This window comes from Rhinatrema bivittatum, chromosome 15, assembly GCF_901001135.1.
Source record: "Rhinatrema bivittatum chromosome 15, aRhiBiv1.1, whole genome shotgun sequence".
NCBI classification, from domain to species: domain Eukaryota; kingdom Metazoa; phylum Chordata; class Amphibia; order Gymnophiona; family Rhinatrematidae; genus Rhinatrema; species Rhinatrema bivittatum.
The window spans coordinates 29,274,140-29,290,749 of record NC_042629.1 but is presented as its reverse complement, the minus strand read 5'-3'; the positions used below and the strand labels follow the sequence as shown (position 1 = coordinate 29,290,749).

At 43.8% G+C, this 16,610-nt stretch overlaps 2 protein-coding genes across 4 annotated transcripts in view; one reads left to right on the top strand and one right to left on the bottom strand.

Moving 5' to 3' along the window:
• GTPBP8 (GTP binding protein 8 (putative)) overlaps nt 1-8,315 on the bottom strand; it is a 34,750-nt gene extending 26,435 nt beyond the window's left edge. Inside the window, exons 1-4 of one of the 2 annotated variants that reach the window (XM_029578245.1) lie at nt 8,164-8,315; nt 3,998-4,179; nt 2,004-2,361; nt 894-992 (exon numbers count right to left, since the gene is read on the bottom strand). In XM_029578245.1, the coding sequence (XP_029434105.1) occupies nt 894-992; nt 2,004-2,327 (423 nt within the window). In that variant the 5' untranslated portion in view covers nt 2,328-2,361; nt 3,998-4,179; nt 8,164-8,315. The remainder of the gene's footprint in view (nt 1-893; nt 993-2,003; nt 2,362-3,997; nt 4,180-8,163) is intronic. The other variant, XM_029578246.1, reaches the window with a different exon arrangement.
• Nucleotides 8,316-8,382: 67 nt separating this feature from the next.
• Nucleotides 8,383-16,610, top strand: part of GPR89B (G protein-coupled receptor 89B) — a 78,636-nt gene continuing 70,408 nt past the window's right edge. The window contains exons 1-2 of one of the 2 annotated variants that reach the window (XM_029578243.1): nt 8,383-8,784; nt 13,461-13,520. In XM_029578243.1, the coding sequence (XP_029434103.1) occupies nt 8,743-8,784; nt 13,461-13,520 (102 nt within the window). In that variant the 5' untranslated portion in view covers nt 8,383-8,742. The remainder of the gene's footprint in view (nt 8,785-13,460; nt 13,521-16,610) is intronic. The other variant, XM_029578244.1, reaches the window with a different exon arrangement.

Sequence of the window (16,610 nt, the reverse complement as noted above, 5' to 3'; positions counted from 1 at the left end):
ACCGTGGGAAATAACTACACCTTTTTCCCGTGGCGCCATGGCTGTGAAAGTGTGTGGCCCACCCGCAACCACGGCGAACAAAACCACACTGGCACGATGCGCTGGCTGCACAATTTCACCCGCCCCTTTTCTTTGTGCGTCTCATCATTCTGCTATAAGTTAGGGGTGTAACTGGGAGGAGTTGAGTTAGCCGGCTAAGTTAACCCACTAATTTTAAGATAGCTGGCTCTGTTCAATTGTGCAGTTTCACTATTGAATATGCCTCCAAAGTCAGCCAGATAGGTTTATCTGGCTCCCCTTTGGACCTCTGGGTTTTTCTGTCCCTCTCAAAAACCACCCCCTTTTAAATTTCATCAAATTTGGAACCATCGCCGGGATTAAGGGTGCGCACGTCTGTGAATTTTCAGGAAAAAAAAAAAAGTCTTACTGAGAACTGGTATTTCCCACAGAAATGCTGTCAGCCTTGTATTGATGGCACGGATCTCCCCAACCACCCGGAGCAGTGCACGTGGAGACTGGATTAAAATTAGCACACACAGGCCGAAGAGACAAGGTGACATCTGAGATGAGCTGAGCTGGGGAAGGGAGGCTGCTGCTGTTTGACTGCTCTTTAATATCCTGCTCCCTGCTTTCTATGCCTTTACTTGTAACTGAAGCAGGGCAAACAGCATCAGAGTAGTTATTGCTGTGTATGTGAAGTTGTAATCCACCCCGCGCTGTTTGGAGGGTATGGGCTGTAAATAATTTTATATAAATAAATATTGATTATTCTTAACGCAAGGGTCACTGCAATAACCAATCATACCATGCAAAGTAATTTCCTGAATTTGGCATTCCACTGAGAGGATGGCCTTGGATTATAGCAGGGCTCCTGCTGCTTGGATGGGACTTACCGGTGTTTTTGATACTCTGACCTCAATGCCAGGAACCAGTGAAAACAAGGCTTTGATTAGGGAGGATTTCCCAACATTGCTTCTGCCTATAAAGCACACCTGCAGATGGAGAAAGAGATTGTCATTCACTCCAAGATACTAAATAGTTTTTTGCTTTTGCTCCTAGTTTTTCTGACTTGGCTGCATTAGTACAAATTGTGCTTGGTGATCGGCGTCTTTTACATAGAACCCTTGTTGCTCAGATTGCGGAGAGCCTTCAGTATCCTAACATCTTGTCTTCATTCTGTATCACGCAGGCCGCTCATAGCAACCTCCAAATGCTGTTACTGGGCTGGGCACTAGATGGCAGCATATGCACAGGACTGAGCCACCCTCTGCACAAGACCCTGGGCAGACAGAAATCCAGCTCTTCTGCTCGGCACTTGAGAGTACGCCGGACCGGGCCAGTGCTCTACTCCTTGCACATACACCACACTGTTGAATTTGCTAAAAGATCACGTTGGTACTTGGCCTGTGAAGGAAGGCTGCTCTTGTTTGACGGTTGTTTAATGTTCTGCTCACTTGGCTGTGTAACATTTTGTTATAAGAAAGCCATCGGTAAGATGCTGCAATGTCCTGTCACAAGCGTCACTAATAGTGGACCCGCCTAACAGAAACAGCAGTTTCACCTTAAATATTTTATTCAGTTTCCCTCAATGGATTGTAATCCATATCAATCACACGAGTAGTCCTTGGAGCACTTTAGTTTGCTTTTAACTGCCTAACAGCAGCAGATCTCAAAGCTCATTACTGCTACAGTGTGTACTGAACGGGTCATGGGAATTGCCCCACTATTCTAGAGTCTTTTACCTTTTTAGTTTACGGGTTTAAATGTAACTTATGTCAGTTGGCACCTTAAAAAGTTTCCTATGGGAAATGAGCTGATAGCTGATTCTAGTTTGAGGGCACAGTTAGCCCATCACAGCTCCATTCATATTCCTATGAATTTGTGAATTCTGCTGCACAACCTGGCCCTGATTTGTGACAAGGACATGAGAAGGAAGGATTAACTGCTTTGGATGCAAACTCTAAATTTAATCGCATAAGTGCAAATGGGGGTGCCGTACGTACCTCGGGCTGTGAGAGTACGGGTGCATGATCCATCCGCACGGCTGAGGTGAAATAATCGATCTCGTGCTTATTGGCCGGCTTAAACAGTTTCTCTGCTTTCTTTATCTCATCAAAGCTTGGATCGAAAATGCGGAAAATGGTTTTATTCACGCTGGGGTCTAAATATCTCTCAAGTTCTTTGAGAGGGAAGACCACGCTGTTTAGTTTTTTTGCTTGTAAGCGTGAGAGCTCCTGACAGGACGCATAACTCTCGATGCTCCGGCACGCTGCAATCTGCAGACGGCTGCTTCTCAAAATCCTCCCTATCCTCTTCGGATAGAACATGTCTGCACGTCCTGCTGGGCCTTCAAACGCTTGCCTGAGAATAGGTGAAGAGGCATGAACACAGCATATCGACAAAAGGAAATACCCACACCCCACGCCCCACCTTCCAACCCAAACCCCTCTTTGACCTCCCCTTTTCCACCCTCTCCTGCTCTCCACATTTAGATCTGGTTGCTTAATCTAATGATATATTAGTTCCTCGATGTAGTAATGATATACAAATCTGTATTATGCCATGTTATTATTGAGTATCATTCTCGAAGATGTATTCTACATATTCTAATTCTAGTCTGTAAATATACTATAACTGTCCAATTATCTTATCTCTGCCCTGTAGCTACTGTTAACTCCTATTTTGCTCTCTCAACTTTCTTTAACGCTGCAAATAATATAATTGGTTATTGTTACTGTTTTATGTTCTAGGTAAAGGATGCACCCGTTCCCTGGCACCTCCATTCTGTTGCATGTAAACCGGTACGATGTGCTATATAAAAATGTTAAAATAAATAAATAAATGTGTGTGGGTGGAGATAGATATAAAACACATCCTATATTTTTTTTTAAACTTTCTCCAAATCTCTCTAAGATCACATGTGCTACTCAGCCAATTTAGCTTAGCTGATTTGAATTTAGAAAAGGCTCCTGAAGACTTACGTCAAGGATTAAGATATGTATTCTACCTCCCCCTAACAAGTAATGAGAATGGAAAGAAAAGTCAGACGCTGCAGTCAGTGCTTGATAAACAAGTATTGGCCAACATTAGGGCCTACACAAGACCATCACCAGGAACATGGCCCAACCCCTCCTTCCACTCACAGTACTTACACTCTCTGGCTGGCTACACAAATCTCACCCCATTAGGGCAAGGTAGGCCACTATTTGCTCAGGAGGCTATGCATTTGCATACAGTGGGTGCTCAATGCATTCAGATTTAGCTCAGGTATATTCACTGTGGCTACCTCAATAGTCAAGTTGGCTGTGGGATTACTAGGCTACGTTTAGGCAGCCCTGAAATAGGTTTGGTTTGTGACCTGGTAGCTTTTTTTTTAGGATTCTAGCTCAATCAGAACCAGCCCCCAGCTAGTCTACCGCACCACAAGTATTCATTTGCTGCTTTCTGAGGGTTGTCACATTTTTAATCCCCTTTTTCCTCTTCACCTCATCTATATTCACAATATTGCTTCTCCAGTTAAGAGCCATAGACCACAGCTGCCTCCTGGAGCTTAACACACGTGAACTCTTACGTTCATCAATAGGTGACGGGTGTCATTGTTGCACAATGATTGGGACTCCTGGCTGGCAGAAGGTCCATGAAGTTCTAGTATCTGTATTGGTCTTGAAGAAAACTAAAGTATTGTTACCAGATGGCAGGAGCCAAGAGCAAAAGGTTCTACACCAGCTCCAATTAATTCAGAAAGCTGCAGCCCGATTTAGAGAGTTGCAAACAGCATGACCACATTACACCCTTTTTGCAAAAGCTTCACTGGTTATCAGTGCCCTTCAGGGCCAACTTTAAATCTGTTTCCAATCTTCCAGACTCTTAGAGAAGCAAGCTGGATTACTTGAAGAACAGGCTATTCCTTTATGCACATTTGAAGCCTCTAAGCTCCTCTTAAGGAGCCTCCTTAATTGTGCATTCATGAAAGAAAAGAAAGGGACCCAACACTCACCAATAAGCCTTCTTGGGAGCAGTCTCCACCCTCTGGAACTCACTCCCAGAAGAGCTATTCCTAACTCAGGGCTATCTCCACTTCAGGAAGCAGGGGAATGTTTGGGTCTTCTGCCAGGCCTTTAACGAGCGATGCAATTGACTAGCTTTCCACATCCACCCTGTCCATTTATAACCAGAAACCTGAAAGAGTCATTTAATCATTTATTATGTACATACATATAGGGGCGGATTTTCAGAGGCCTGCTCGCCTAAATCCGCCCAAAACCGGGCGGATTTAGGCGAGCAGGGCCCTGCGCGCCGGTGAGCCTATTTTACATAGGCCTACCGGCGCGCGCAGAGCCCCGGGACTTGCGTAAGTCCCGGGGTTCTCCGAGGGGGCGTGTCGGGGGCGTGCCCGGTCGTCACGGCGTTTAGGGGGGCGTGTCAGCAGCGTTTTGGGGGCGGGTATGGGGGCGTGGCTACGGCCCGGGGCGGTCCGCGCCCTCCGTACCCGCCCCCAGGTCGCGTCCCGCCGCGCAACAGGCCCGCTGGCGCGCGGGGATTTACTTCTCCCTCCGGGAGGCGTAAATCCCCGGAGAAAGGTAAGGGGGGGTGTAGACAGGGCCGGGCAGGTGGGTTAGGTAGAGGAAGGGAGGGGAAGGTGAGGGGAGGGCGTTAGAGGATTCCCTCCAAGGCCGCTCCGATTTCGGAGCGGCCTCGGAGGGAACGGGGGTAGGCTGCGCGGCTCGGCGCGCGCCGGCTATACAGAATTCATAGCCTTGCGCGCGCCGATCCAGGATTTTAGTGGATACGCGCGGCTCCGCGCGTATCTACTAAAATCCAGCGTACTTTTGCTTGCGCCTGATGCACCAGCAAAAGTATGCCTATTCGCGTTTTTTGAAAATCTACCCCATACTGTATATAGGTTTACACTTCTGTTGCATTACTTGATTATTTATCTTATATGGACCTCTAGGAGGTCCATATTCAAAAGATAGCCGTTTAGATAAAGTAGCTGTGCTGCTGAATATGCCAAGATAACTTTAAAGTTAGCCGGATAAGTCTATCCGGCTAACTTTAGATCTGCTCAACAGCAGGTCTAACTTAGCTGGATCAGTGTGAATACTGCCACTTATCCAGATATGTAGTTCTTCTCCATCATGCCACTATCGCACCCACCAGTTACCTCGCTAAGTAGCGCCTCCCCAATACGCCCATGTCCCACCCATCGCTTAGCTGGGTAAGAAGTTATCCAGCTAAGTGGCAGCCACTGAACAGAGTTGGATAATCAGATGCCAACACTTGCACTAAGTGTCACTGAATATCGACTTCCAAGTGTTCTACTCCAATATGTTCTCTGCTTGTTTCTGGCTGCTGCATTTAGCAGTGTTTTAATATGAACTGTATTGTGCTCTTCTAAAGATATACAGACCTTTCAGAAGCTTAAGATTGCATGGATGTTGCCTTCTTGATATCCCTTCAACTCAGTCATATTCATAATTTTGTGAAAAAGCCTTTGCTAAGGCTGGTCCACAACCTGAACTCTGGCAAGAGTCTGGTTTCATGACTTTCAAAAATCAATTAAAGACTTTATTTTTCCTGGAAGCCTTTGCCACCTAAATTTAATTTATTCTAAAAATCATATTGTAAGCCCTCTGGGGATAGGGAAATACCTACAGTACCTGAATGTAATCCGCTTTGAAGCGCTGAAAAAAAAAAAAAAGTACAAAAAGCGGAATATAAAAAAATCTAAATAAATAAAAAATCTAAATAAATATACATTTTCAAAAGGTCACCTCAGCTGGGGCTGCAGCACTACCAAACCTTGCAAACCCATTTTATTTATTTATTTTATTTATTTACTTTTATTTTTTCTATACCGGCATTCGTGAGTGTCACATCATGCCGGTTTACAATTAACAGGGGAATGATGAAAGGTGTAGAGAACAAAGTAAATAAAATGTGTTGAACCAAAAAACAATTACAGTTACAATAAAACAGGGATAAGTACAACTTGGAGCAGAGAAGTGATATGAAAAAAATTAACATAATATATTAATCTAACTTTGACAAGGTACATTTACAAAGATTTAATGAGGTACATTAACAGGAGATTGTGGTAATTGCTAGGAATTGTCCAATTTAGTTATACTTATTTCCAGTTTATCTTGATGTACATCGCCTTGGGCAAATCTCTTTAAAAAGGTGAATAATAAATAAAGTGATAGTAGTTTTGAGTTAAAAAAAAATCTTAACAATTACATCTCACTAAAAATAACATGAAGGATGGGCTCTGTGTCTCCGGTGCTGTAGGCTCAAGCTTTGATGCTTCAACACTCAGGAGTTGGGGAATACATCTTGCTGCATAAAGGACTGAATGCAAGCATAGGAAGTCCAGCTGGGCACAACTTGGCAATGGTCAAATGTGTGTCCATAAAACAAGCTATTAGAGCCTTCTGGCACAGTTTTTACAAGTCATCGGGGACAGGCTCAATCTGACCTTGTTTAGCCCCACTGCGTACATGGGCTTATAATTCTGATCTTCCTAGGGAAATCAAAACTAAAAAGCTCACAGATGCAATGGGCCTAAAACAGCCTGTCTCAGATTAACTGTCCCATCCAGTAACTCTAAACTAGTTTATAGGCTGTGAGACTTTTCAAAGAACTAAAAAAAATCCCACATAGCCCATCAGCTGCACTGAAGAAACATGGGGGGTGTCTTGAAAATGTATGGGCTATAAGGTCTCAAAGCCCAAGAACATAAGAAATGCCATACTGGATCAGAACAAGGTCCACGGAGCCCAACATCCTGTCTCTGATAGCAACTAATCCAAGCCAATTATGTAGCGAATCCCAAAAAGTAGATCTAGTTCTCATTACTCACTCTCAGGGATTTATTGCAATGGCTTTCTCTAGTCTACCGGGCTAATAATGTTTTATAGCTTTTCCTCCAGGAACTTGTCCAAAACTCTTTTAAATTCCTCCACTAGGTTAGTCACATTGACCATGTCCTCTGCAGATTCCACAGCTTGACTGTGCATGGAGTGAAAAAGTACTTTCTATAAATTTGATTTAAATCTGCTGGTTGTTAGCTTCATGCAGTGGCCTCTTGTTTTAATATTATTTAAAATGGTAAATAATTGTCTTTTATTTCTCCTTTCCACCCCATTCATGATTGTATAAACTTCTATCATATCCCCTCTCTGCCATTTTTTTCAAGCTGAAAAGCACTAACCTATATAGCCTCTTCTCAAATGGGAGTCATTTCAGCCCCTTTATCGTTGTTGTTACCCTTTTCTTGTTCTGCTATGTCTTTTTGAGATAGGGTGACCAGACCTGCACACAGTACTCAAGGTGCAGTCACACTATGGCTTGATACCAGAGCAATATGCAATTTTCTGTTTTATTCTCTATTCCTTTTGTGATCATTTCTAACATTGTTTCCATTTTTTGACCACTGCCATACATTCATCTGTGAATTTCAATGTATTCTCCATAAAGCCTCCAAAGTCCTTTTCCAGAGCGGTGACTCCTAATACAATGCTGGGATCTATATATGTGGAGTTGGGGGTTATTCCCCCCTCCCCCCATGCATTACTTTATACTTTCCTCCATTAAATGTCAGCTGCCATTCAGATGCTCAGGTTCACAAGGTCCTTCTGCAGTTCCTCACAAACGGCAACAACTTTGAATCATTTCATGTCATCTGCAACTATGCTCACCTCACTTGGCCCCTTTTCCAGATGATGTATGGATATGATAAGCAGCACATCTCTCAGTATTGATCCCTGTGATACTCCACTACTAACCTTTCTCAATTTGGAAAACTTACCATATAGTGTTACCCTGTTCCTGTTTTTTAACCAGTTACCAATCCTCAATAGCACACTGCCTCCCTACTGCAATTTATAGGAGCAGGGAACCTCTGGTCCTCCAAAGCTGCAAAAGTGCCTGGTTTTCCAGATATTCTGAATATGCATGAGTTAATTTTGCATACAATTGAGGTAGCATGCAACCAACTTTATCACATGCATGGTAAGGATATGCCTGAGAATCCAACGGACGTGTGGCTTTCAAGGACTGGCACATATCTAACGCAGCATCGTAGTATAATAAAGAACAACCAAAAAAGAGCCCGTCTACTAAGAGAAACGACAGCAACAAAGGCGTCTCAGAGACACTTACTGAGGAGGAGAGGAAGGGACCGTAAGCGCTTGCACCGACTGGTCCAGAAACCTAAATACTAAAATCAGAGAGGCGCGACATTATACTTCCGCACACATGGCGATGCTTACAGCGGAACAGATGCCACTGTCCTATCAAACCGGTCAAGCCTCTCTCTGAGCCCCGGCACCGCCCCTTTCTGGAGCGTACTACCAATGGGTTCTGCTGCTTGCTGGCGAAGGAGCGTGATGAGTTCGCTACGTCCGGCCTGGAGTTTGACGTCATCAAAGGCGCGACTCTAGGAGATCCGGGACGGATACCTGTTAACTCCCGCCGGAGTGCAAAGCTTGTGTCCGTGGGTAGTGCGGCTGGTAACGGCGCGGAGCCTGCGTCGGGTTTCGTGCATTTGGGACATGCGCTGCTAGAGGAAGGAAGTGGTTAAGACAAAGCGAGCTGTAGATTCGGGTCCTTGTTCCTGCAGGTGTGCAGAGCCCAGGGGGACGGTGACAGCTGATAGTCCCGGGAGAGAGCCCCGCTTTTGGCGTGTCCGACGGCTTAGGGGAGCCGAGAGAGGACGCGAGGTGTTGCAGCCGTGCCACCATGAGCTTCCTCATTGATTCTGTACTTATGGTCATCTCCCAGGTATGGAAGTGGGCCCATCTGCCCGGGGTGTGGGAATACGGTTCTTTAAACTTTGGAGTGGCAGTGTTATCAGCAGGCTGCACTGCCCACAGCAGGTGAAGATTTTTTTCTCTCTCTCTGAATCATGTTCTTACACGGGGGGATAGACAGCTGGATGCTTCCTTTACTTTTAAAGACATTTTTTTTTAATGATATTGTGGACGCTTTCTGTTAGAAACGTACAAAAATCGTTCAACACCATTACAGACTCGCCATGCTTAAAGTCTTGGTTCTCCGCTCACGGGAGTAGCACTGGCATAGTCTAGCTTTCAAAATAGAATTTATGCGCTCAGTCTCCCATTCTCTCTTTCATGGTAAAATGGGCTCGTTTAAGAGGATAGATGCACAGTATAGATAATAAGTGAGGATGTGTCAATGACAACATTAAATCAAATGCTAAAAAATAAAAATAAAAACTATGCATAAGAACATTTATTCATGTAGTAAACTTGATTACACACCCTACCCTTTCAGCAAATTTAAAACAATCATAGAAAGTACTTTCACCCATACAATCAAGCTATAAAAATTTTTGCCAGCAGTAAAAAAGGTTTGTAAAAGTTCTTGGAGGAAAAGGCTATTAAACATTTGCTAGAAAAACTAAAGCAGTGGTTCTCAACCTTTTTTTCTATTGGGACACACCTGGCAGATCATGCTTACAGGTGAAACACACTGAATACTTGACCATCACAGGGCAAAATGTAAACATATACTCTGCATCCCCAGAAACTGCCCCCTCCCCAAACAATGGATGCAGAGCAGAACTAGGATATTTCAAATACAACTTTCTATATAAAAAAGATATTCTCTTTCTGGTGCTATCTCAATAGAAACACAAACTTCTTTATTACCAGGTGCATTGCAAAATAGAAAACCTGGAAAAAAAAAACATTCAGCACATGTGTAGCAAACCTTCCATCCCATTGCTACACTAATTCCAAGAACTCAAACAGCTATAGCTCTTCCTATGAAAAGGCAGCAGTGCAGCCCCAATGTATGCCCTATTAAGAATGAGAAAATGCAGCAAAGAAGATGGATACAAATCCTAACAATACCTAACCTCAGTCACACACAAAGATCCGATCTTTACCAATACAGAATAAAAGATCACAAATTACAAAGTGGAGACAAAAACTGGACTAGAAACCTCAAAACATCACTCTGCATGCAGTGCAGAACTGGAGAGCTAGAAACAGAAATACATTTCCTCCTACATTAAGCAAAGTACAAAGATAGAAGAAATGCACATTCCCAAAACTGCCATATTATGTCTCTTGTATCCCGTCACTCCCCCTCCATGCCTCCATCATCCTTTGCTTTCCCAATTACTCCCTTTCAATCATCCGTGCACACTCATATCCCTGCCCAGCTACCCCGGCCCCCCCATTCCCTCTCTGTTCCACCTTCATCTTCCCAGCATCCCCAACCTCCTTTCCCCCACTCTCCACAGAGGGAAGAGATCATCAGCAGCATCACTCCCAGACTCAGCAGGGGAAGATAAAGTTTGTGTCCCATCAGGCCCAGAACAGCAGGAGCTGGCAATGTCTCACTCTGATCTGGGTGAAGGAGGAAACAGCCTCCCACTGGGCCAGAAAGAAGAGAAGGAAGTGAGAGGAGCCTCCCATCAGGCCCAATGTAAGAGAAGTCAGCCAACTCCCACCCGGGCTGATAAGGAGGCAGCAGCCATCTGCTGGCCCTGCGATGCACCTCCCAGGACCTCGCGACACACCAGTGGGTCCCGACACACCTGTTGAGAGCCACTGGACTAAAGAAAACTATTTCTAATCCTGGGAGTGAGTAATGGGAAATATTTACTACTTAGGATCTGTTGGCTGGGTACTTGTGACCCAGACTGGTCACTGTCAGAGTCAGGACCAGGATGCTAGCTTCATGGAGTATCACCTTGTTTTGGTAATTTGAACGGTTAAACAACCATCCCTTATTTACCCACTCCTAATTTCTATCAACTCCCTATCATGCCCCCTCTTGTCTCTTTTCCAAGCTGAAGAGCCCTAACCTGTGTAGCCTCTCATCATAGGGAAGCTTTCATCCTCTTTATCATTTTTGTAACCATTCTCTGCACCTTTTCTTTTTTGGTATGTCTTTTTTTTTTTTTTTAGATGAGGCAGCCAAAACTGCACAAAATATATAGTAACATAGTAAATACTGGCAGTAAAAGATCCACGTGTTCCTTCCAGTCTGCCCAGCAAGGTAGGGTAGAAACTGATGCTTCATGCGGGTTACCCTCATGCCTTCTGTTAAGAGAGCTAGTTGCTACTCTGTGCAGGTTGCTTAATGTACAGTTACACTATGGCTTGATATAGACAATATGATATTTTCATTCCTAATATTCTGCTTTCTTTTTTGATTGCCTTTGCACACGGAGCTGAGAATATCACTCTGTTGTCCAAAAGTACTCAAAGGTCCTTATCCTGTGTGGTGACACCTAATAGGGAACCTAGCATTGTATACTTACTTTTTCCTATATGCATCACTTTACACTTTTCCACATTTATTTATTTATTCACTTAAAATCTTTTCTATACCGTTATTAAGCTAGCTGCCGTCACAACGGTTCACAATAAGGCACATAAATTATATTAATTAAACAGGTGCCATCAAATACTGTAACAGTTTCATATTAAATATTACTTAGTGGTTGTGATAAGTCATGTCTACTTCTATAAGATATGTTAATACTTAATATATTATACTTAAATCTCGTCCTATGTTGTTGTAATCTAATAAAAATAAAATACACACAGTTCGATTAAGCTGGTGTGTGTGTGTGGGAGTTCTGCTGACCGCATCCTACATTTCCCTGGATTCTACTCTCCATTCTCTTTGTGGTATGCTTGCTTAAATAGCCATGTTTTTAAACTTTTTCTGAATGTTTTTATGTCACATTAAATATCATATGCCATTCAGATGCCCATTCTCCTACGGCCAGATTTTAAAAGGGTTACGCGCAAAAGTTACTTAACGCGCAAGCCCCAGGACGAGCGTTAAGTCCTGGGGGCTTTGCAAGTGGGGTGTGCCGGGGGGCGACTTTTTGGTGGGCCTTATGTTCCGACCACTTGGTAGCATTCCTTATGGTTGTTGACATTGAAGTCTGTTTCCAATGCGCAGAACATAATCACCACCAGGATTTCTGAGCTGCAGGCCTTGTCTTGCTGGGAGCTGTTCCTTTGGGTGACTCCGGGGGCATTACAGCTGTGTACTGTTCATCCTTCTTGCCCAAGGGAGTCTGACGTTTATTTGAATCAGTCTATCTCCTTGCCATCCCTGGATAAGTTCAGGGATTTGGAGGAGTTTCACCTTTTGCCCTCCTTGGATGTTAAGCAAGACATCGTATGGTATCTGGAGGTCTCTGGGTCTTTTTGAAAGACGATCGCCTGTTTATTCTCCAAGGCAGGAGTAAGCAGGGCTCTCTGGCTTCACAGGCTGCCATAGCTCATTGAATTAAGGAGGTGGTCACGACCGCATATCTGGATGCTGGAAAGCTGTTGCCTACTCAGGTTAGGGCTCATTCCACTAGGGCTCAAGCAGTGTCATGGGTGGAGGTTCGTCTGTTGTCTCCCGTCGATATCTGCTGAGCTGCGGGAGGGTGCAGCCTTTGTATGTGCTGTGTTGACTGGACCATGGACAGCCTCCCACTCTGTTGGGGAGTAGCTTTGGTACATCTCACTGGTCCTGAGTCCATCTGTCTACATGCTAGGAAATGGAGAAATTACTTACCTGATAATTTTGTTTTCCTTAGTGTAGAGAGATGGACTCGGCTTCCCACCCTCGGTTGCTGCATGATTGTGTCAATAGTCATCCTGTGGGGCTCTAGGTCCCAAGGAATTACTGATAAGTGTTCATCCCTAACTTGGGGTACCTAGAATCTTACGTGAGTTCAGTGTTTATGGTTGGTTGAGTACAGTTCTGGTTATTTGTTTTCAATCATGTTTTTAATCAAGCTTTTTGCTAGTCTGTCCACAGTTGATTTTGAAGAGAATACTGGTAGGCTGGGGTCACTGCAGGGTTATATATACTGTGACGTCAGCTTGCTCCATCTCTGAATGCTGGCAGATTCCACCTGTCTACACTAAGGAAAACGAAATGATCAGATAAGTAATTTCTCCATTTTTGCTCAGCTAGCGATGTGAATCTTTATGCAAATTTGCCACATAATTGCTGCAGAGTTTTGAAAAAGCCACAGAATTGGCTGACTCCGCAGAATCTTGAAAGAATCTGCCTGGGGCACTGTCTATAGCAAAAATGCTTTATTGGAGAAGGTTGCATCCATCTGTATGTCTGTCCATATTCATGTGTCTGTGCAAATGCACAGCCTCGAACATCAAGAAGAGAGGACCCAGGACCAGTGTTAGAGGAGCAGCCGGCGTCCATGCCGTTGCTTCCTCTACTGATGGGTAGTGACAGTGCTCTCCCCGCTGTCCTTGGAGAGTTGGAAGAGCCACTTCAGATTTCTTTTTGGGAGTGTGGGGAAATGCGTATGGCATGCGTCTTTTAACTTGTTTTTAATATTCAAGATACGTTTTAAAAAGGGAAGTCAGTCCTGCTGTGACTTCCATATGCTGAGACTTTCAAGTTGTTTGTCTTGTCCACTGATCGCTTCTCATCTTCCTCTGCAGATTCTCTTTTTCGGATTTGGCTGGCTGTTTTTCATGCGGCAGCTTTTTAAGGACTATGAGGTAAGAAGAGACTATTTTATGTTGAAGATGTTACCACAGCATCTACTCAGGAAACTTATTAGTAGCAAAATCCTAGTATGGGAATTCTCGAGGACTGGCTTTCAGACAGAGTGAAGACCGTGGACGGGATATAAACAATGGCTCTGTGAGACCATAGCCCGACACTAGGTGGAAGCGGTGACAGAAGGTTGACTGACTGTGTGACACTAGGTATAATGAATAACAAGGGGCTGGCTCTGTTACATAGTAGTGACGCTAGTCCAGATATTGACACATTTTCTTTGGATCTGTGTACCAGCCCAGAGCATCTGAGAGCTCTCTCTCAACGTCCGTTGTCCCAATCGAGGTTGAGATGGGGTGGGAGGTAAGAGGAAGATGACAGGGGAAGTTCAGAGAGTTGGCTGCTAGGTTTTTGGGATTCCCCCCCACCGAACAAGGTCTGCTGCAGCTCTTTTAGGGCCTGATTTTACTAAGGCTATTTTCCCATTCTGAACCTATGAGAGAGAAGAATTACTAAATCAGGCATTGTTCCCCCTTCTCTCTCTCAATCCCCCCCCCCCCCCCCATTCTGTCCTCACCTGGTTTCTCCTTCATCCTCCCAACTTGTTCCCAGTCTCTCTTTCTTCACGAGTCTCCCTCTCTCTGTCTCCCCTTCGTCCCTGCCAGTCTTCCTTTCTTAACCCCTACCCCGTGTTAGTTCATTATGTTGGGATTGTATTTGTAGCAGTAGAATTTGTTGTAGATTTGTTGTATTTAAACCATTTAGTATTGTAAGGAAGTAGCAGTTAATCAAATTCTATAATCACCCCCCATCCCGACCCTCCAGCTACCAAATCAGCCAGTTGCCCCACCACAAGCCATCCTTAGCCCCCAGCCACAAATTTCCATACCCTGCCAACAACCAGCCAGCCAACTCCTCCTCTCCCCAACTAGCGAGCTCTAGTCACCTCCTAACTGGTTTGGGCCAACCAGATCTTGCCCTCACATTGCCGGTAGCCGCTGAACTACTGTTTCTTCTGTCCTGCACTGCATGGGTCTTGGTGAGTTTGAGCCGACAGTGCCTGATAGCTTGCACAGTCCTCGCTGTGTTAAATCTGGTGAAACTGGGATCAGAATGGGCATTCAAGCATCACATGGCTCCGTCTCACTGAGAGTTGCGCAGGGCAGGACAGAAGAAAAAATAGCTGTTGGGTGGTGGTGAGGAAGAGCAGTCTGGACAGGAAAATCCCAGGTGCCACAGGGAAATTTCTAGGCACCATGAAGGCGTAGCCCTCAAGGTAGATCAAGCCCTACATTAGGCATTAGCAGTGATAGGAGTTGGCTCTCTGTAGAGGTGATGATAGGTATTAAACACATGAGGACTATTCTACTTATCACTTAAACTTAACACATTTTTCAAAACCCAGGGAATTAGTATCAGAATGTTTGTGCTCAATCGCTCAGGCTCTTGCCCTATACAGGGCTTCAACCATTTTCATGGCAACAATAGCACTTGATTTTTACCTCATTTACCAATTCCCACTAAATGGCAATTTTTTATTTTTTTATTCAGTTTATATATAATTTAATATTATTTATCTTTTTGTGTTCATTTTAAAAACCTTACGGAATGGTGTTGAAAAATCAGAGCGGTTTTTAAAATGAACACAAAAAGATAAGTAATATTAAATTATATATAAACTGAATAAAAAAATAAAAAATTGCCATTTAGTGGGAATTGGTAAATGAGGTAAAAATCAAGTGCTATTGTTGCCATGAAAATGGTTGAAGCCCTGTATAGGGCAAGAGCCTGAGCGATTGAGCACAAACATTCTGATACTAATTCCCTGGGTTTTGAAAAATGTGTTAAGTTTAAGTGATAAGTAGAATAGTCCTCATGTGTTCGAGTATTACGTATAGATATACAGTGTGAGGATATTAGCCCTGTAACATAGAATTATTGTTTTTCCTAGGTGTTAATCATTGACAGGAATTTGTCTCTGTGATAGAACAGTGACCAGGGAATGGCTCCGTGACACAGCAATGATGTTACTAGGTATAAGCATCGACTGGAGTGTGGCACTGTGACGCAGCAGTAGTGTTACTAGGTATAAGCATCGACTGGAGTGTGGCACTGTGACGCAGCAGTAGTGTTACTAGGTATAAGCATCGACCGGAGTGTGGCACTGTGACGCAGCAGTAGTGTTACTAGGTATAAGCATCGACTGGAGTGTGGCACTGTGACGCAGCAGTAGTGTTACTAGGTATAAGCGTCGACCGGAGTGTGGCACTGTGACGCAGCAGTAGTGTTACTAGGTATAAGCATCGACTGGAGTGTGGCACTGTGACGCAGCAGTAGTGTTACTAGGTATAAGCAGTGACAGGGATTGCAGTGTAACACAGCAGTGGTGACATAATCATGAGAAAATGTGGGCAGTGTGACATAGTGACACCAGGTCTTATTTTTATGAACTTTTTTTTTTAATATGTTTTAAGCTGCTTTCGTCAACCTATCTGTTGTAAAGGTGGGGTGTAAGTGTATAGAAAGATGATAGAGCAGTGACTGAAGAATGGCTCTGACTCAGCAGTGACACCAGGTGTAAGCAATGTCGGGAATAGGTCTGTGACACTAGGCGACACCCGTGACAGGAATGACTCTGTGATACAGCGGGAGACACCATGTTTAAGTAGTGATTTATGTGATATTTTATATTGTTTGTGACTTTTTATGATTGTAAAGCGTGTATTCCGCCCTGGAATATAAGAAATTCTAACTATTAAACAAGGGATTACTGACAATTCTAACAGTTAAGTAGGTGCACTTGACTAAGGTAAGAGAGAGAGCAGTCTCGATTGCAGGTCCAAAACTCTGGAACCCTCTCCCAGCAGAGTTAAGACTACAATCAGATATCAAAAAATTAAAAGCCGATCTCAAAACATGGCTTTTTAACTGTGCTTACACAACTTCTACTTAATGTTTTAATTGTGCCGTTAATGTCTCAAATTTAGCTTTATAACCCCTTAAGATAATAGACTATGATCATTATTTTATTGTTTTAGCTTAAATTAATGTATTTATTAGAAATTTGCACTTATTTTATATTGCTTTTA